Below are 23075 nucleotides of genomic sequence, written 5' to 3' on the forward strand. Positions count from 1 at the left end.
CTGGTATATCAAAAGGACAAAGGGAAAGGTAAAGTTGGTGGACCACCAAGTATCAAGATTAGAGACAACTTACCCCCACCTCCTTTAAATACTCCACCGGTAAAAACAACAACTGCAGAAGATCAACCAGTGGCTGAGAGTATGGATACAGAGGATAATAATCCTAATCCTAAAGTCCTATATACTGTGAATGTTGATACTCAGAAAATCAACATAGTGGTAGATAAGGATACAACTGATAAATCAGGAAACAAAGAGCAATCGGCAGCAGGAAACAAAGAGCAACCGACAACAGGAAACAAAGAGCAATCGGCAGCAGGAAACAAAGAGCAACCGACAACAGGAAACAAAGAGCAACCGGCAGCAGATTCAAAGAAAAAGATGGAATCTGGAACACAAACAGAGAAACCATCAGAGCTAAAGGCTCCAGAACAGATGCCACCGGTAAGAAATGAAACAGGAAAACCAATGCTTAAAGAGATGGAGACACAAGCAGACCTACCAAAGGTCAATACTAGCATGGTCACTTCCACCGGCACTCAGTTTGTTGGATCACCATCAAATGTAACAGAGGTATTGTTTGAATCTATCAAGAAAATAACTGATTATAGCTCACAAACTTATAAAGCGATAGATGATTCAATTCTAGTTTTGAAATCAATAGCTCCCAAATGTAATATAGACAACAAAGATTCTTTAAGCCAGTTGGATACACTTTGTAAATATATTTCTGGAAATTTTGAGCAAACAAAGGTAGAATCTATAAAGGAAAGTGTAGAAAAAGAGAAACAAAAATTCTTTGAGGAAGGAATAAAGAAGTGTAATAGGGAATTTGACACACTTCTACCGGAACTGTGCAATTTATTGAAAGAATACAAAACTGTGTACAAAGACACCTGTAAGATAAACTTTTTGACCATAGATGTAGACAAAAAGATAAGAAAGGTACAGGAAGAGATCAATAAACTTGCAGATAATTTTGTTAACTCACCCGATACATTATCAGTTTTTGAGGAAAAGATAACAAATTTTGAGGAAGAATTGCTCAAATTAGAAAGAGAGAAAGAGAAAACAATAAACAAGGCAAAATTCTTGAGATCTAAACTAAGTCCAAGATTGGACTATTTAGCATCTCTACGGAAGGAAATCTCAGAGGCACTAACTCAGGGAAGCAAAACACCGGCAGAGCACTTGCAGCATCTCACCGGTACAGTATACAGAACTGAGACAACAATAAAAGATAGCAAGAAGTTTATGGATGGTATAAACTTAATTTTGGGAGATATTCTTCAGATAATAACTACCCAACTACAAGGTTGAGGTTATGGATTGGTACAACTACAAAATCTACTAGCCTTTGTCATTGATGTCAAAGGGGGAGTAGTAGGATGAGAAAATTCAAAGCACAGGGATCACATGCTCAGGGGGAGCTCTCACATTTTTGGTAACATTTTTGGTCTACACATTTTTGGATATCCTTTTGAAATTTCTCATGAGTGTTACCATCAATGCTAAAGGGGGAGATTGTTGGCATATGGACACTCCAATGAGACATTGTGTGTGATTGAAGGTTTTGTCATTGATGACAACCTTGCAATCCTATGGCACCGGCAAGACATTATACTGGCAAAAGCATTACATAGGCAACCTTGCAATCCTATGACACCGACAAGACATTATACCGGCAAAGCATTATTCAAACAAGACAGTGCACCGGCATCAAAAAGATCAATCTACACCGGCACCGGCACAGAAGGAAATATGTATACTGGCACAGAGGCCGACATGATTTTTGATATGTAATATTTTGTTTATTATTGTAAGCCGACTTGGCAAATTGTAAAATGACTCTTGTATATAAAAGAGATCATTGTAGACATTTGTAGGATATGGATAGGAAGTAAAAAAAAGATAATTATAAGGCAGACCTAATGTGCGAATTGTAGGTCAAGGGTATATGTAAAGAATAGAGCAAGAACCGGTACTGAATCTGGCACTAAAGATGCTATTGTAAAGCAGTACAAAATATTGGATTTGTGTAAATCCTCATTGTAAGTCAGTATGACTTCTTATTGAGCAGTGTGCTCTAGGCAGTTGGCCTTCCTGCATGTCCAGGCCCCTATTGTAAGTAATATTCTCTTATTGGCTAGTAAGTGAATATTGTGGGTCACAAATCCCACCAAGGTTTTTCCCACACCGAGTTTCCTCGTTAAACATCATGTGTTATGGTGTTCTTTTCATGTGGATGTTTTTTATTCTGATATTTACATTAATTCTTGCATACCAGTATACTGTTACTTTATGTTCTACATATTCAGTTTCAAGAAAATCTCATTACCGGTCAGATACTGATTCACCCCCCCCCCCTCTCAGTATCTATGGGAACCCTAACAACATGTTGTTACAAAATATAACTTGCCTAGTGGGATTTTGTCAGATGATCAAAAGAAGGAGCAACAAAAGAATAATCAAGCATTGGAGGCCATTCTCAGTTCTTTGTTTGATTCAGAATATATTGACGTCCATGGATTGGAGACTGTTTATGAAGTGTGGAAGAAAATTGAGGATATCTATAGCGGTGATGAGCATGTGAAGATTGCCAAAGAAGAGAGTCTGATAGGTAAATTTGATGACATGCAGATGGCTGAAGGTGAGAATATTCAACAGTATGGTCAGAGGATCAAGGAGATAGTCGATGAGATAAAAAGTGTTAGTGGTACAGTGGAGGATACCATAGTGGTTAGAAAGGTGTTGAGAACCCTTCTACTGGTCTATGCTATCTGTGTTGCAGCCATTCAGGAACTCAAGTCTATTGATAAATCAAAGGTAACTCTTGACTCCATCATTGGTAAATTAACTGCATTTGAATTAAATGTTTATAATGGAAGTGTTCAGAAATTTGAATCTGCATTTAGAGTTTTAGTTTCTAACCCACCGGTAAGGAAAAGCAGAGAAACTAGTTACAGTCATGAGTCCAGATCCAGCAAAGAGGTTGATGATGAAGACAGTTTGATTGAGCTTGAAACATTATTGGCCAAGCGGTTACCCAAAGGAACCAGTAAGTACAAAGGTAAATTACCGTTGAAGTGTTTTGCATGTAACCAGATTGGACATATTGCTACTAACTATCCTAATGGAGATAATGAGCAAAAACGTGAGAAGTATAAGAAGTACAAAGGTAAAGGTAAAAGAGATTGTCTCATTGTAGTGGACAGGGGAATCACAGATGAATAGTTTGAAGAAGATGCAAATGATGACATTGTCTTTGTTGCTAGCAAGGAAGAGACATCGGATCAAAAGGCATTAGTCTCTTGCATAGATAGTTCTGATGATTGGATTATAGACAATGGTTGTTCACACCATATGACTAGTGACCGGAGTAAGTTTCTTACTTTAAATGAATTTGATGAAGGTATTGTGAGATTTGAAAATGATTCACCACGTATGGTAAAAGGAAAGGGAACCATCTCTTTGAATGGAAAGAGTTGTGCAGATGATGTCTACTGGGTTAAAGGATTGAAACACAATCTTTTGAGTGTTGCTCAACTCAATGACAAAGGTTATCCACTGGAATTCAAGAATGGGATTTGCAAAATCTATGGAAGCAAAGGTGAACCGATTGCAACCGACAAGCAAACAAAAGGTAACTTGTTTCACCTAAATTCTAAAGTCAATAGTTGCTTAATTGCAAAAGTAGATGATAGTTGGCTTTGGCATCGGAGATTTTGTCATGTAAATTTTGATAATATTATAAAAGTCAGTAAGTCCAAATCGGTAAGAGGTTTGCCTCAGTTGGACAAACCGGTTAACGCTTTGTGAAAGGAATGTTAGTTAGGAAGATGACATCCTCAAATTTCAAAGACAAATCTTTCTCAGTCGAACATTTGCTAGATTTGGTTCATACAGACCTCTGTGGACCAATAAGGACTAGGAGTATTCAAGGTGATTGGTATTTTATGATCTTCACTGATGATTGCTCAAGAATGATGTGGGTCACATTCTTGAAGGACAAAATAGAATCCTTTAGCAATTTTAAGGCATTCAAAGCTTTAGTTGAAAAAAAAAGTGGAAGAAAGCTTAAGTGCTTAAGAACTGGTCAAGGTGGTGAATTTACTTCAAAGGAATTCACTAGATATTGTGAAGATAATGGAATTAAGAGGTAGCTTTCTGCACCTAGGACACCACGACCGAATGGTATTGCAGAGAGAAACAACTAGTCAGTTGTTGAAGCTACTAGGACTATGCTAATACAAGGAGGTATAGCTAAGACATTCTGGAGAGAAGCTGTTAGCACAGTTGTTTACACTATGAACCGGATACTGGTTAAAAGAGGTAAGGATAAAACTCCTTATGAATACTGGTATGGTAGATCACCTAATGTCAATTACTTTAAGATTTTTGGCAGAAAATGTTTTGTCAAGAGAGGTGACTATGTTGGTAAGTTTGATGCTAAGAGTGATGAAGGCATATTTCTTGGTTACTCCACCAAGAGAAAAGCCTAGAAATATTACAACAAACGGAAAAAGAAGATCATTGAAAGTGCTAAAGTCTGAGTGGATGAGTTTCCTGAAGATTCAGGAGAAATCAAAGGAGAAGGAGGAAGATGAACCTTACATTCTGATTTTGGAACCAGAACCGGTGAAACCAGAAATTGGTGAAATGAATACTGCAGCACCAGTTCAACTGAAACAAATAGATTCTGTAGAGGATGAAGAAAGTGAAAACGAAGAAGAACCTAAAGATCATAATCATGCTATTCCAAGGTATGTTAGACTCAATCATAATCCTGATCAGATTATTGGAGATAAAGATACTGGTGTGATAACCAAAAGAAGAATAAAAGAGAATTCTTGTATGATCTCCACTATTGAGCCTAGAACATCAAAGGAAGATTTTGGAGATGATCACTGGATCAAGGCTATGGAAGAAGAACTTGACCAGATTGAGAAGAACAATACTTGGACACTAGTACCCAAACTGGTGAACAAAAATGTAATAGGTACAAAATGGGTATTCAGGAATAACTGAATGAAGATAGAGTAGTAGTCAAAAATAAAGCCAGAGTGGTATGCAAAGGTTATGCACAAGAAGAAGGTGAAGACTATGGTGAGACATTTGCACCAATTGCAAGATTGGAAGGAGTTAGGACTCTACTTGCATTTATAGCATACAGAGGATTCAAGGTATATCAGATGGATGTGAAGTCAGCATTTCTAAATGGAATATTGGAAGAGGAAGTCTACATTGAATAGCCAAATGGTTATGCTTTGACTGAAGCAAAGGATATGGTGTGCAAACTACACAAGGCACTATATGGACTCAAGCAAGCACCAAGAGCATGGTATGAAAGATTACATTCTCACTTGGTGAAGATAGGTTTTCAGAGAACCAGTGAAGACAACAATATATATCTCAAGACTGAAGGAGATAAGATACTAGTTAGTGAGGTATTTGTGGATGATGTCATTTTTGGAGGCAATGATGATATGTGTGTTGACTTTGCTAATGAGATGAAAAGTGAATTTGAGATATCTCTAGTAGGAGAGATAAAATTCTTTATAGGTTTGCAAATTCAACAGATGAAGAATGGTATTTTTATCACACAATCCAAATATGTGAAAGAGGTATTGAAGACTTTAGGAATGGGAAACTGTAAACTAGTTGGGACACCAATGGTTACAGGTTGTAAATTGTCTAAGGATGATGATTCTGCATTAGTTGATGAAAAAGAGTACAGGTCAATGATAGGGAAACTACATTATGTTTCTCATAGCAGGTTGGATATTGCTCATGCAGTTGGATTAATTGCCAAATTTCAGAAAAATCCTAAAGAGACATATGGTAGCAACTAAAAGAATATTCAGATATTTGAAAGACATAATTGATTATAGATTACGGTATCCATATGCTGGAGACTTTGATCTGAAAGTCTATACAGATGCAGACTGGGCAGGAAATGTTGATGATAGGAAGAATACAATTGGAGGAGCTTTCTTTCTTGGAGGAAGGCTAGTATCTTGGAGTAGCAACAAGCAGAGTTGCATATCACAATCAACTGTTGAAGCTGAATATGTTGCAGCATACATGAATTGCACTCAAGTAATCTAGATGAAACACATTTTGGAAGGTTTTAAGTTGAAGATTTCAAAACCGGTAAAGATTTTCTGTGATAACACCAGTGGAATAAACATTTCAAAGAACCCGATATTGCATGCAAGAACTAAGCATATTGAGTTGAAGTATCATTTCTTGAGAGAGAAAGTGCAGAGTAAAGATGTGTCACTAGAGCATGTTTTGATGAATAATGATGAACAATAAATACCCAACAGGTACTGAAGGGGGGGGTGAATCAATACACACAAAAAATCCTTAAACAACTTAAACTGCAAAGACTGCACTAACTAGCAAACAGTATCACTGATCTAAATCAAGGCACTACCGGTAGAACACAGTATGACTGTGAAAGACATAAACCGGTAACATCTAGATCTTCTCAAAACCTGGTATCTCATCTCAACTTCACCCATATGATTAAGCAGGTAATGCATCAGAAATATAATGACCATTGGATCAACATGCTTTTACCGCTTAATAGAAAACACTAAAACATCACATGAAAAAGCATTGCACATAACACACTGATTTTTCACGTGGAAACTCAACTGGGAAAAACCACGATGGGGATGAATACCCACAAGTTGTTCTTGAACTCTTTTGAATTTCGCTCTGTTAGGAGCCTAGTCCGGTTAAAGACTTTACAACAGGTTCTACTAGGGATCACCCGGTTAAGGGATGGCTAAATACCTGGTTAGAGGCTAAAACCCTGTTAAAGGTTACCTTGTAAGAGGATTTGAAGAACTCAATAATTTTGAGTCACCTTGTAAAAGGATTTACAAAAATCTTGTTAAAGCTACCCAGTAAAGGGATTTTCCAACTGTTGAAATGGTTAGAAGTCAACAGGTTATACACTGATCTGATAACAACACTTAATGCGAAGGCAGATCCGCTTCAGTTCCTTTACATCTGCAATCACACTCTGCAAATCTCTACTCACTGCTCCGGTCTGGCAAGAATCACTTCACACACATTCATTTGCCAACAAATTAAAATTAAAATCATCATCAACCTTATAGACAACAATTAGGTCGGTAGCCAAAACCTAAAACTCTAAGCATCTAGGTTAACAATACAGTCGGTCCAATCCTAATCATTCAAACACATTACAAAGAGTAAAACAATCTTGAACAAATCTCAAGACGTTCTCCATCGTTCGTTCTACACTGCTTCTGGAAGCTGATAACCCATCACACGCTCTCCACCGTTTACTAAGATTTTGCACATTCCTGAGGTAGATAGAATCAATCTTCTTCATGCAAGATCCTCAAGGAGATTCTTCACGTGCACAAGGTTGACGTGGTAGCATGATCTAATCTTCATTTCAATGCTAACTCATCACAGGATGTCATCGGTCGAATCACACAAACTTGGAATATATCAACCAGAAACCCTGAAACTGAGACTACCAACCGGTAGTCATATCAAATGAAACCCCGATACAAACTTTTCATATACTGGTTCACCTTTTCGCATATACCGATTCATACCATCATATCGGTTCACTTCATACCATCATACCGATTCTCTTGCCAGTTTACTTACTTCAATATACCGGTTCATACTTCAGCATATTGACATCAATGACAACATACAGTCCTATCATGTCATCAAACTCTGCACATACGCCAACAATCTCCCCCTTTGGCATTGATGGAAATACACAAAGATATCTCAACATCTTCTTCCATATTATATGTCTTCAATACTGCAGATATCTTCTCTGCTTCACATCTTCTCCCCCTTTGACAACAATGTCAAACTGGAGGCACAAACATCCATGATCTACTATGTTGTTCCCCCTGAGGAGTAGCATCCTTCAACACATCAATCCTAAAAATATTTGACAATGCAATACCTGACTGATGTGGAGCACATACCTTTAGTTCACTTCTTGAAGGGGCAGCACCCCTAATTCACCTCTTAAATACGTAAATATAGCCTTCGGTAGAGGCTTGGTGAAAATATCTACTAACTGCTCCTTACTGGAAACATGTTCTAATACAACCTCTTTGTTCTGAACTTTCCCCCTCAATAAATGATACTTGAGCTCGAAGTTCTTGGTTCTAGCATGCAATACCCAATTCTTGGAAATATTAATTGCACTTGTGTTATCACAAAATATACTCACCGGTTCAGATGCAGAGACTTTGAAACCACTTAATACATGCTTCATCCAAATTGTCTGAGTGCAGTTCATAAATGTTGCTACATATTCTGCTTTTGTTGTGGACTGAGAGATACAACTCTTCTTTTTGCTCATCCATGAGACTAGTCTACCACCGAGAAAGAATGCACCACCGGTTGTGCTCTTCCGGTCGTCCACATTACCAGCCCAATCAGCATCGGTAAATACTTTGAGATTGAAATCATTATTGTATGGATACCACAATCCATAATCTATAGTTCCCTTCAGATATCTAAGAATTTGTTTGATTACTACCAAGTGGGATTCTCTTGGACTTTTTTGAAAACGTGCAGCAATGCCCACTGCATGTGCAATATCTGGTCTGCTATGTACTACATAGTGCAACTTACCAATCATTGATCGGTATTCCTTCTCATTCACTAATGCTGAGTCATCTTCTTTTGACAATTTACAACCGGTCATCATAGGTGTACCAATCGGTTTGTTGTCTTCCATGCCAAAGGTCTTCAACACCTCTTTGACATACTTGGACTGAGTGATAAAGATACCATCTTTCATTTGTTGAATTTGTAGTCCAATGAAGAACTTAATCTCTTCGATTAGTGATTTCTCAAATTCCTTTTTCATCTCATCTGCAAATGCATGGCTCATCTTGTCATTTCCACCAAAAATTATGTCATCAACAAACACTTCACAAATCAGAATCCGATCTCCTTCTGACTTCAGATAGATATTGTTGTCTTCACTTGTTCTTTTAAGTCCAATCTTCACAAGATGGGAGTGTAAACGTTCATACCATGCTCTAGGTGTTTGCTTCAATCCATACAAGGTTTTATGTAGCCTGCATACCATATCATTGTCTTCTGATAGGGAAAACTTGTCTGGTTGCTCTATATACACTTCCTCTTCAAGTATTTCATTCAGGAATGCAGATTTTACATCCATCTGATACACTTTGAATCCCTTGAAGGTTGCATATGCAAGAAGCATTCAAACTCCTTCCAATCTAGCTACTGCAGAAAAGGTTTCTCCATAGTCTTCTCCTTCTTCTTGAGCATTCCCCTTACACACCAATCTTGCTTTGTTTCTTACCACTGTGTCATCTTCATTTAGCTTGTTTCTAAAAACTCATTTGGTGCCAATAACATTTTTGTGCTTAGGTCTGGGTACCAAAGACCATGTACCATTCTTTTCTATCTGGTCAAGTTCCTCTTCCATAGCCTTAATCCAATCTTCATTTTTGTGTGCCTCTTTAAATGTTTTGGGCTCAAATTCAGAAATCATGCAAGAATTCTCTCTGACCTTTATTTTTGTAAGTATTCCCACATCCTTATCCCCTATGATCTGCTTTGGATCAAGATGTAGCTTTACATACTTAGGAATGATCTTAACTGATTCCTCTTGCTTTTCCTCTTCATCCTCATCTTCATCTACATCTACATCAGCATCTACTGGTGTAGGAGCACTGTTACTTGTACTTGGTTGTTTTGCAACCAGTTCCCAGAAGGTTACATCTGGTTCATCTATCGCACGCTCACTACTGGTTTCCTCAGGTTTCTCAGAGGTTTCATCAACTCTGACATTGATACTTTCAACAATTCTCTAAGTCTTATTATTAAAACACTTGAGATCTTTTCTCTTGGTGGAATACCCTAGGAATATTCCCTCGTCACATTTTGCACCAAACTTGCTCTGGTATTCACTTCTCTTGATATAACACTTGCTACCAAACACTCTAAAGTAGCTTACTACTAGAGTCTTCCCAATCCAATACTCATAAGGAGTTTTATCCTTACCTTTCTTGATGAGCACCCGGTTCATATTGTAGACTGCAGTGCTCACCACTTCTCTCCAAAAAGTGTGAGCAACCTTCCCTTGAATCAGCATCGTTCTGGCTGCTTCAACTACAATCCGGTTATTCCTGTCTGCAAGGCCATTCTGTTGTGGAGTCCGGGGGGCAAACAGTTGCCTCTTGATGTCATTCTCTTCACATTACTTATTGAATTCTCCAGAAGTGAACTCACTTCCTTGGTCGGTTCTAAGGCATTTGATTCTCTTACCGCTTTCCTTTTCAACTAGTGCTCTGAAAGCTTTAAACTTTCCAAAAGCTTCAGAATTGTCTTTCAAGAATGTGACCCACATCATTCTTGAGCAATCATCAGTAAGAATCATAAAGTACCTATCTCCCTGAATACTCCTAGTTTTCATAGGACCACACAAATCAGTATGTACAAGATCAAGTAAATTATCTGTTGTGAAAGATTTACCTTTGAAAGTTGAGGAAGACATTTTCCCTAGTTGACATTCTCTGCACAAAGCATTCTCCAGTTTGTTCAGCACAGGCAATCCTCTATCTGCCTTGATCTTACTAGCCTTCACAATATTATCAAAAATTGCATGGCAGAGTCTCCTATGCCATATCCAACTGTCATCAAACTTAGCCATTGGAAATTGACTGATATTTGTATTTAACTAAAATAAGTTACATTTGGTCTGCATACCGATGGCCATCAGTTCACCACTCTTTCCTTTTATTTTGCACACTCTATCTTTGAATTCCAAAGTGATTCCTTTATCATTCAGCTGGGCAACACTCAAAATGTTATGCCTGAAACCTTCTACCCAATACACATTATCAGCACTGCTTTTTCCATTTAGAGAGATGGACCCTTTTCCTTTTACCATACATGGTGCATCATTACCAAATCGGACTACACCTCCATCATACTCTTCCAGAGACAGAAACTTTCTCCGGTCACCAGTTATGTGGTGAGAACATCCACTATCAATAATCCACTCATTAGAATTATCAAAGCGAGAGACAAGAGCCTTCTTGTCTGACACATATTCCTTAACGGTTACAAACACTATGTCTTCGCTTTCTTCATCTTCCGATTCATCATCAGTGACACCTTCATCGACTGCAACAAGACAGTTTCTCCTATTTCCTCCTTTGAACTTTTTAAACTTCTCTGGTTTGTCCTTATTATCACTGTTGGGACAGTTGACAGCAATGTGTCCTATCCTATTGCAAGAAAAACATTTCAAAGGGAGCTTACCTCTGTATTTTTCAGTTCCCTTAGGAATTCTCTTGGCAAGAAGAGCTTCAAACTCCATCAGGATCTCCTCATCATCCATATCCCTTCTTTGTCTGGGTTCACAATTGGTACCAACCTCTTTTCCTTTTCTAGAAAGTGCAGCAGATGCTCTAAAAGCTAAATCAGTCTTCTGAACGCTGCCATCATAACTGTTTAGCTCATATGCGGTCAACTTAGCAATGATGGAGTCAAGGGATACCTTTGTCTTGTCAATAGATCTCAACTCCTGAATAGCAGCAACCCTTATTGCATAGACCGGTAATAAGGATCTCAAAACTTTGCTAACAATGGTGGAATCATCCATTGTACCTCCTACACTCTTGATGTCTCCAATAACAGTTTTAATCCTTATCCCATATTGTTGAATGGTCTCTCCTTCAACCATCTGCATGTCTTCAAATTTTCCTCTAAGGCTTTCTTCCTTAGATTGCTTTACATGCTCATCACCGCCATAGATAGACTTCAAAGTATCCCATACATCTTTGGGATTGTCTTTGTCTTGAACATCTATAAACTCAATATCAGATAGACTGCTGATAAGAGCTTCCATGACTTGCCCATTCTCCTGAATTTCTCTTCTTTGATCATCGGTGAGAGTACCGATAGGGACAACATAAGTATTCTCAACATAGTTCCAGTGTTGAGTACCCATGCTTTTAATGTAAATCTTCATTTTGTCCTTCTATATCTTAAAGTTATCTCTGTTGAACTTAGGACCTTCCCTCTTCATCATTAGAATAAGATTTTTTCCTCAAGCGGTTAAGCTTATAACACAGAGGACCTGAAGGACGCTCTGATACCAATTGATGAATAATGATGAACAGTAAATACTAATACTAATAGGTACTGAGGGGGGGGTGAATCAGTACACACAAAAACTTCTTAAACAACTTAAACTGCAAAGTCTGCACTAACTGGCAAATAGTATCACCGATCTAAATCAAGGCACTACCGGTAGAACACAGTATGACTGTGAAAGACATAAACCAGTAACATCTAGATCTTCTCAAAACCTAATATCTCATCTCAACTTCACCCATATGATTAAGCAGGTAATGCATCAGAAATATAATGACCATTGGATCAGCATGCTTTTACCACTTAACAAAAAACACTAAAACATCACATGAAAAAACATCAAACATAACACATTGATTTTTCACGTGGAAACCCAACTGGGAAAAACCACGATGGGGATGAATACCCACAAGTTGTTCTTGAACTCTTCTGAAGTTCACTCTATTACGAGCCTAGTCTGGTTAAAGACTTTACAACAGGTTCTGCTAGGAACTGGTCCTGCTAGGGATCACCCGGTTAAGGGATGGCTAAATACCCGGTTAGAGGTTAAAACTTTGTTAAAGGTTACCTTGTAGGAGGATTTGAAGAACTCAATGATATTGAGTCATCCTGTTAAAGGATTTACAAAAAGCATGTTAAAGCTACCCGGTAAAGGGATTTTCCAACTGCTGAAATGGTTAGAAGTCAACAGGTAATACACTGATCTAATAACAACACTTAATGCCAAGGTAGATCCACTTCAGTTCCTTTACATTTGCAATCAAACTCTGCAGATCTCTACTCACTGCTCCAGTCTGGCAAGAATCACTTCACACACATTCATTTGCCAACAACTTCAAATGAAAATCATCATCAACCTTATAGACAACAATTAGGTCGGTAGCCAAAACCTAAAACTCTAAGCATCTAGGTTAACAATACAGTCGGTCCAATCCTGACCATTCAAACACATTACATAGAGTAAAACAATCTTGAGCAAATCTCAAGATGTTCTCCATTGTTGATTCTACACCGCTTCTGGAAGTTGATAACCCATCACGCGCTCTCCACCATTTACTAAGATTTTGCACATTCCCGAGGTAGATAGAATCAATCTTCTTCATGCAAGATCCTCAAGGAGATTCTTCATGCACACAAGTCTAAAGTGGTAGCACGATCTAATATTCGTTTCAATGCTAACTCATCACAAGATGTCGTCGGTCGAATCACACAGACTTGGAATACATCAACCAGAAACTTTGAACTTGAGACTACCAACCGGTAGTCATATCAAATGAAACCCCGATACAAACTTTGCATATACCGGTTCACATTCCAACATACCGGTTCACCTTTTTGCATATACCAGTTCATACCATCATACCGGTTTACTTCATACCATCATATCGGTTTACTTCATACCATCATACCGCTTCTCTTGCCTGTTTGCTTACTTCAATATACCGGTTCATACTTCAACATATTGACATCAATGACAACATACAATCCTATCATGTCATCAAACTCTACACATATGCTAACATGTTTCTTCTAAACAATAGATTGTAGATATCTTTACTAAACCTCTACCTAAGGCAACATTTGAATATCTTAGAGGTAAGCTAGGGGTTGTACCCCTCCATGAAGTTCATTGAGCAGATGTGGAAGACATCAATCTTGGAGCTTATTGAAGATCTTGAAGCATGATTGCTTTTGAGTGGAGCTACTCCATAGGGAGAGCAGCTAGTTGCAGAACAATGAAGTATGACACTATATATTTTACTTTCACTTTGGCATTGTTGTCAAAGGGGGAGAAGAACTAAATGATTGAAAGAGGAGAAGAATTGTAGCCAGTTACCAACTGAAGACATGAAGATATAGTTGAAAGAGAGTACATGGAAAAATGTAAACCAAGATTTCTATACCTATGTATGTGCATTACTCTCAATCATCACAATCATCACAATCCGGTGGTATTGATATTTGTATTGCCATCAATGTCAAAGGGGGAGATTGTTGGCATTGCATGAAGATTGCATTGATAAAGTATAATGTTGTCATTGATGTCAATAGTAACCGGTAATGGAGTTGTATTACAACCGGTAGTGATGCAGTTTTGCAACCAATAGTGAAGCAGTGTTGGAAACTAGTATTAGTATTTGAAGCAGAGTGATCAATCGGTAACCTTAACCTATTGATATGCTAAACTCTAATTGATGGAGTTTGGTGAATCGGATATGATGATTTATGATCGAATGGTAATCAGGGGTGATTATGCCACATGCATGATGCACGTGATGAGTTTCAAAGTGATTTTAGCACGTGAAGATAAATGTTTATCCTGGGGAATGAGCAAGTGCATAGCATGAAGTGGAAACCGTGTGATGAGTTACAGAATTCGATGTGCGGTGATCAAGGAGCAGTCGAAGTTGTCTAGAACAATGTGTAGATGATTACTATGTAGTCCAACAATCATGTTTGAACTAATATGTTTGTAATCTCTATGAGATCTTAGGTTTTGTGATGTGTTACCGACCTATTGTATTTTCTTATAAGGTCGATGAGTTGTTTTGTAATAGTGTTGGCAATTTTGGTTAAGTGTGGTAGTGTGATTGTTGTCGAACTAGAAGGAGTATCTATAGAATGTTTAGAAGGCAGATGAGAGCATAAATGGATTTGATTAAGCAGAAAAGTGCTATTACCATATCAACAAGACCCTGTTGTTCTCTAACAATTACAACAATTAAATCTCCTAACCAGATAAGCTTTAACAAACTTGGTGCTATCTAAATCCTCTAACCAGGTGATCCATTAGCTTGTATTTGAAATCCTCTACTGAGGTTACTCTTAACAAGGTATTGCTCTTAATAGGGTATTTTAGTCAATCCCTTAACTGAGTGGTCCTTAACCGGATCTGTTCTTAACAAGACATTTTTGTAAAGCTTCTAACAAGGCTTGGCTCCTAATAGGGCGAACTTCAGAAGAGTTCAGAATACTTGTGGGTATTCATCCCCACCGTGGTTTTTCCCATTTGAGTTTCCATGTCAAAATCATTGTGTCAAGTGGTGAATGATTTTATGTATGTTTTTTATATGGTTAATATGTTTAACCGGTAAAACTACTAAAATTAAGCTCTTAATAGGGTATTTTAGTCAATCCCTTAACTGAGTGGTCCTTAACCGGATATGTTCTTAACAAGACATTTTTGTAAAGCTTCTAACAAGGCTTGGCTCCTAATAGGGCGAACTTCAGAAGAGTTCAGAATACTTGTGGGTATTCATCCCCACCGTGGTTTTTCCCATTTGAGTTTCCACGTCAAAATCATTGTGTCAAGTGGTGAATGATTTTATGTATGTTTTTTATATGGTTAATATGTTTAACCGGTAAAACTACTAAGACATGTTTAGATGACTGGAAGTGATCTGAAATGATCTATTACTAATGTTGGTAAAGTGTTTTGATGTTTTGGATAAAAGGAATCTAAGTTACAGATATGTTACACTGTTATGTTGATATTTTAGTCAACCGGTAAGCTTGACAATGCACTAATAGTTTATGGTACAGTATCTAAACCAGTTAGTTCAGTGATTTGTTTATGAGTTGGAATTAAGTTTGGTGAAAGTTTATTTTGTTTTCTATCTACTGATTCACCCCCCTCCCCCCCTCTTTGTAGTTGACCGGATCATTATTGATTCATCATATCATCAAATAGAACAAATATTTGGGAAACTAGATATTAGGTTGATTTGAGAATAACGCAAGAACTACTCTACATGCAACACAATTTTGCAAGTGTGAGGTTATTCCTGGATATGTTAAAGGTGGAAAAAAAAATCTTGCTTTCCTGGTTTGGAAAACACGGTGCAATTTCTTTCCTGCAACATTATTCATATCTTGCTTAATAAGAAGCCAATCTAACCATTGACCATCAATGACCGCATACACAATTTCAGTATATAACGAAAATCCTATGATATCTTATAGCATACAAAAGATAGACAAAACATGGTATGAAAAATAAGCTTGCTTTGTGCATGTTCCAATACACGTGTTTGTGCGTGTTCTAATACACATTTTGCTAATGAAACAAAAATAAAACAATCCGTACAAAACCCTTACGCTTTTTCCTTGATTTTTTTACATGCTTTTGTGAATGTTCAAAAAATTAGATATTTTGCCATAGATAAAATGTAATTGCCCATTTCACAGCCCAAAAACCTAGAAAAAAATAAGTAAATAAATAAATAAAATTGCCAAATTTGAATATAACAAAGTTAAGGTTTGGACTCACGGAATTTGACAGCCGAAATTGTTTCCTAACACTTTGTTTCTCCTCCATGCGGTGACATTTTCACCTTCAATCGAACAACCCACAAAAACCCTTGTTTTCTCCTCACGCAGTTGCAAAAATGACTGTTTTTCTCCTTCACATGGTCGCACAATCGCCTCTTCGCTCCTTCATTGCTAGACCACTCCAAATTCCCTGTGTTTTTTCAAAAATGGCAAACCCCTCTTCACTTTTCATTGTTCAGACCACTTCAATCCCCCTGTGGTTTTTCCAAAATCACACCTGCAAACCCCTATTTCCTTTCCTTTTCACTGTTTTGAACGCTCCAAACCTCCAATGTTTTTTGCAAAATGTCAATCGTGTGCATTGAAATCCCCAGTGTTTTCCACGACATATTTCACATGCCACAACTGTCAGCAACTTTATTGTTCCCACCATACCTCATTTTCACAACATACGATACAGTTTCCCACGGCTTCCCCCCTCCCCTTCCCTAGCAATAAGATTTCACAACGGCCTTCCTTATCTTTCACGACGACGACCAAGCGTCCAACTCAGCTCCAAATGTTTCTTGTCGCTTTGCGAAGCCCACCAACATGTACAACCACGTATGTATGACGATGTATCAAAATTGTACCTGCATGCTATTTTGTGTCGAGAATAGCCACTTCCAAAGTAAATCACATAATTGTTGTATGTTGCACCTCCATTGCAAATTCTTCAAATGAATCTATACAACTTATATGCAAAATTAATTGCCCTATTTTATTGAACATATTGGAGTTGAGGAAAAATCAACTCTACAGCTCCCAAAGATCACCTGCATGCAAACCTGTCACAGAAGGAGAAAAGCAAAAAAGTTATGGAGGCCAGAATTCGGAGATCCAGAAAAGATGAGTCATATTGATTGTGCAACAAGAATGCAATTCAATAATTACAGTTGTTATAAAAATACAAAGAGAGAATCCTTATAAAAGAATACTCGAAACCCTAAAGGTGAAAATCCTAAAGAATTATAAGATTCCTAAGTGTAGCTTAAGCATAGAATATAATAAACTAATAATTAAATAAACAATTATTAGCTAATATAAGATTACTCTAACACCCCCCTTAAGATGAACTTAGAGAGTAGCTAAAAAACAACTAAAGACTAAAAATACATGTAAAAAATGCAAGAAAGCAACAATGGGTCCCGACTACTAGGCCTGATGAGGTACCTAAGTACAATAAAATATCTGTAAAGTGGAGAAAAAGGAAAAAACCCTGTGGGAACAAAACTCCTCTCTAAGAGATGAAAGCTCAAGTGAGGACTAAGATGCCTCCAAACAAGAGTGTTCCACAAGATAGGAACAAAAAGAAGAGCATGAAAAACAACACTAAAGCATGAAATAGCTGCAAACATTGTCGAAAAGTAACTGTTGATCTGAAGAACCTCCACTGAAATAACATGACCACATAAAGAAGACTGTAATATGCATGAGTGCCCTCAAATAACATTGCTCGAATCAGATGACAAACAAAAACAAACAACTAAACTCGAAGATACAGATGACATGAAACATCAAACCCTGAAGAGTTGATCAATCGAACCAAAGAAGCATTAAAACGACATGACAAAACTCCTCATAATGTTGAAAAGGGAGAGGGACAGGTACACTGAAAATAACGACCAACAAGAACTGCATGACGAAAAACCAAGAACATCGAAGATGTAGAGAAAGTACATAATATCGTGGAAGGAACACTCACTTGACACACATCATGAGGTAATATTGTGGAAGGAACACTCACGTGACAAAGGTAGATAGCAAACAAAAGGCAAACATCAACCCCCCATGGCACTTTATAAATAATGTATGTACAATAAGATACAAGATGTACAAGATCTCAAGTATACAATGCATGGTGGCACTTTATCTCAATACGTTTGCATAAATAAAATGCTACAGTGATCTTTGTATACATCATTTTGTAAGCATTTCTTTTTTTGCAAACGCTCTGATACCATATTGGAATTGAGAAAAAATCAACTCTATAGCTCCCAAATATCACCTGCATGCAAACCTGTCACAGAAGGAGAGAAGCAAAAAAACTATGAAGGTCATTATCCAAAGATCCAAAAAAGAGGAGTCATATTAATTGTGCAACAAGAATGCAATTCAATAATTACAGTTGTTATAAAAATACAAAAAGAGAATCCTTATAAAAGGATACTCGAAACCCTAAAGATGAAAACCCTAAAAAATTATAAGATTCCTAAGTTTAGCGTAAGCATAAAGTATAATAGACTAATAACTAAATAAATAATTATTAGCTAATAAAAGATTACTCTAACAGAACATCTATATCTTGCCTTTTTTTTTGTCATGGATATTTTTCTCTTTCCATAAAAAAATTAAACTATAATGGACATTGTCATTCAAATTTTTTAAATAAGACATAATTTTTTTGGTTGAAGAAAATAATTATTAATTAAAATATATATTTAAAATATTATGATAAACATTGCTCAAATAACCACACTACTGACAGATTAACACTACAATAATTATGTTAATAATTATTAATAAACTATATTAATTTATATTAGAGCATAATCAATGATAATGATTAATAAACCATGAGGACTTGTGCATTGGTCACTTTAATAAAAATAATATTAGAACGTCATAATATCACTTTAATAATAATATTATTAGAACGTCATAATATCATTAATGATTAATAATAAGCCACTAAGACTTCAACATTGAGAGCTTCCAAAAATATAAATTTATATTGATAATAGTTTGTTCCTCAATCAATTGTAGGAAAAGATAATACATAATGGCATCCATTTATTTAGTCAGTTAACTTAACTGTCAATTGACTAAAATTTTGTTTGTTGCCATACAAACCAAACTAGTAAACTTTCTATCATAAACATGCATGCATTCACATATACTAGATAGGGCTTGCCAATTTGGCTATCTCCAAGTATTTTTACCACACCTGCTTTCATATCTTACCATCTTTTAACATTTTTATATTTAGTCTCTGTACCATACACTATATTTAGCCTCCTGGACGTTACTTCTTCTATGTAAAATAGCAGATTTCTTAGTTAAGATGCATAATAGAGAAGACACTTGAATATGTATTAACAATGGATCCCATCCTGGCCCTTAGACTGCTTGATCTGGATGTTTTAGAGTGGAAACTTTGAACATACAAAAACTGAAAATAAAGGTTCGGTACCCGCAACTAGAGAACAAAATCCATGAGAGTTAAGATGGGCCACAGTGGAGTACGGTAAAGACCTCTCCTAGCAGAGATGGTAAAAATCTGATATAGATAGCATAAGTGGTGGAAGATGAGCACAGCGATGGCCAGGCGTAATGAAGATTCACAGCAATATGGAGGTACCTGCATGCTGAAAAGGTAGTGCCCCTCGTTGTCTCCCCTACTTATTGACACAAGCCACGAGTTGAATAAATTCTGCTACTCTACCTAGGATCAACTAGATCCACTGTGGATTTTTGCACTCTCAAGAGATTTTGTGGGAAGAAATTTGGTTCTAACATTATCTTTTTTTTGCAACCTTGTGTATTTTATTCAATATCCCTGCATTGTGGTGAGAAAAAGGTTCGAGGCTGCCTGTTTAGGCTTGAAGATCTGGGAACGGGATCCCTTGTAGCATTCTGAAAAGCTCCAGGTCTTATTCTATGAAGCCATTTACTTTGTGTAACATAAAATTCCCTTGCAATAGTGCATCCCTAATAAGCCTAGGGAAATTGCTACAAGAGGCAAATCGGCGAGGAATTTTCAGATTGCTAGAAGGGACCTGGCTAAAGTATCTTTAGCCCAAATAAGTAGACTCAAAACCTTTTTCTCCACACTTGAGGAGGATTGAATAAACTAGCTAGGATTCTTAAGGAAGTTAATGTCGGAAACCCAGTTCTTATCAAAAAATGCTCTGAAGGAGGAGCTTATATTACCTAAGGTTCTTGTTGATCCCAAACTGAGTGAAAGAAACATATGACTTTCTTCTATTTAGATTATTTTCTCCAGCAATCACTTTTGAACATAAACATTATTGTAAATGTCCTTCCTCTATGAAAATCACGTTCTACTTGAATGCAGTGACCAAAGCGCTAAGTAAACCTTAGTGACATGATGTTGAAAATAATAACTATAATTCATCAAGACTCAACTGAGCATTACAAAGTCAATATGATTTCTAAACCTAAAAAAATATATTCTGGAAAGCGCTGGAAAATGCATTTAACAGTTCTTCACATGTGCACGAATATAAGTGTAGAATGAAAAATGTGAGATTGAATTCTCCTTACTATTTAATATCTACTGCACTTCTCATTTTGTTAAAACTCAATAGAGCCTTACAATATACTTATGTTACAGCCAAACAAGAATCCTCTGAAGCATAATCATCCTCTTGTTATTTTTGTACGAGTGTCTAACTTCAAATAACTTCAAATCTTGCATTCTGGTAAGTCCGGAATCGAGGCTCTTGCTGAATTTGACCCAGAATTATTGTGGGCTTCCTGTTCATAATTGATAGGAATAGCATCCAACTTCACGTTTTCTTCCTGTTTACTGTCCATTGATATGTTTTTAGAGTCCCCCTTAAGGAAGTTAACTAGTTGACTCATTGTTGGCCTTTTCGCAGGAGCAGTTTGAGTACAAGCTGTTGCAGCATGAATAACTCGCCTTAATTCCTCTAAATTATATCTACCATGCAGCTTTGGATCTGCTAGTTCACTATATCTTCCCTGGCAAACCAATGATGGTGCCCAATTAGCTAGAGAGCACATTGTAGCAGATCCCGATGTTTCTATGGGTTTCTTTCCACTAACAAGTTCCAGCAAGAAGATTCCAAAACTGTACAAGTCACAACTTTTAGAAGCCTTCCCCCACATGGCATACTCAGGTGCAAGATAACCTAGTGTTCCTTTAACTCGTGTAGTTATATGGGTTGCACCATCTGGTATAAGTCTAGCAAAACCAAAATCTGCAACTTGAGCTTGGAAATCTGAGTCCAACAGTATATTGCTTGATTTAACATCTCTGTGAATTATATGAGGTTTGACATGATTGTGAAGGTACCTGCAAAGGCCATCAAAGTAAGTTAGACTGGCATCTTTCGTAAATGTTCTAGAAATATGCTTATTGGAACTGACCCACAAAGTAGAATCATATGCAAGATCGAAGCCAAATGATAAGTATGAACACCACAAGGTTCCAATCTTCCAAGTAATGAAAGAGTTCTAGTATCATGTTATGCCAAATTTAGCTGTTTGGTTGTGATCAAAAAAAAATTATGACTGCTATCTGTAGACTCTAGAGCACATTACCCCATGGAAGTGTTTATTTTCATCTAGATTTGCGTTTCCAAGAGAACTAAATATGACTCTATATTTACTTACGAGTTTACACATAAATTTACTCAAGAAAAACTAGATGAGAACTTACGCCAGGCCTTCTGCAGAGCCAATTGCTATATTCATTCTTTTAGGCCAATCAAGAGGAGAACGTCTAGCATATTCGCCATGTAAATGTGCAAGCAAACTGGATTTGGGCATGTAATCGTAAATGATAAGACGTTCCTGACCCTCAGCACAATATCCACGTAAGCTCAACAGATTTTTGTGTTTTACTCGACCAAGAATCTCAACTTCCACTGCAAACTCCATTTCGGTTTTTGAAGTTAAAACCTTTAATCGTTTGACGGCGATCTGTAAAGAATAATACTTTCAGGTAGAATACTGAATAATAAAAATAGTAGGTAAAAACTTAAAAAACCTTGACACCTGTCTGAAACTAGTAATGGTCAAAACGAACATAATTAACTACAATATTCTAGAATATTTTTTAAAACCAAAAACAAGGAGAATATTTCATTACATGCAGCCTAACTTTCAACCAAAATACAAATATCAAAGAGAAAAACACGCATCACACTCTAATCCACTTGGGAAGAGACTTTCTCCATCCAAAACCAAATTCTGTGAGTAGCTCACTCAAAAATAGAATTTCCGAAAATTATTTCTAATTAATAAAAAAATTGATGAAAAATTCAAGGCATTAACTATGTAGAGTCCTCTACAACTCAGAATCAGCGATGAAGACCAACTCAAAGTAAACAAATTTTGTATTGAACTTAAACACAAAAAACACCACACAAGAAGGCTTCGATCAACATTTCCACCGAACACATGAGAATCATTGAAATAAAAAGAATGAGAGTTTGGGGAACTGGCCTAAGAATAAATAGACAAACCCATTGCTATCTAAGAAAACTAATTATTACCATTCGAACAGGCCTCTAATCAATTTATTTCTTCTAATAATATATATATTTTGAGGCTAAGGAGGTCTCACATAGAAATGCTAGAAGAGACCTCTTCAACAACGGTGGCACAGTAACAATGACACCTTTCAAAGATGGACTGACAAAACAAACATCCAAACAATCAACTAGATAAATCGTATGCAGGTCACCCTCCTCTATAATGCCTTACTATTTGAAATCATAGATGAGATGGACAAGAAGTATTTCCTAATAGCTCTTATGCAGACAATCCGCAGCAATCTCTTCACTCTATGCTAGAGTTCAAGGAATATAAAGTCACATCTTAATAGCATGGTC

General features: G+C 36.9%; 1 protein-coding gene across 1 annotated transcript in view; it reads right to left on the minus strand.

Moving 5' to 3' along the window:
* Positions 1-20717: 20717 nt before the first annotated feature.
* Positions 20718-23075, minus strand: part of LOC131079899 (PTI1-like tyrosine-protein kinase At3g15890) — a 158964-nt gene continuing 156606 nt past the window's right edge. Inside the window, exons 3-4 of the mRNA XM_058017942.2 lie at positions 21899-22161; positions 20718-21532 (exon numbers count right to left, since the gene is read on the minus strand). Coding sequence (XP_057873925.1) covers positions 20899-21532; positions 21899-22161 — 897 coding nt within the window. The 3' untranslated portion in view covers positions 20718-20898. The remainder of the gene's footprint in view (positions 21533-21898; positions 22162-23075) is intronic.

The sequence above is a fragment of the Cryptomeria japonica genome, chromosome 11 (genome assembly GCF_030272615.1).
Source record: "Cryptomeria japonica chromosome 11, Sugi_1.0, whole genome shotgun sequence".
NCBI lineage: Eukaryota > Viridiplantae > Streptophyta > Pinopsida > Cupressales > Cupressaceae > Cryptomeria > Cryptomeria japonica.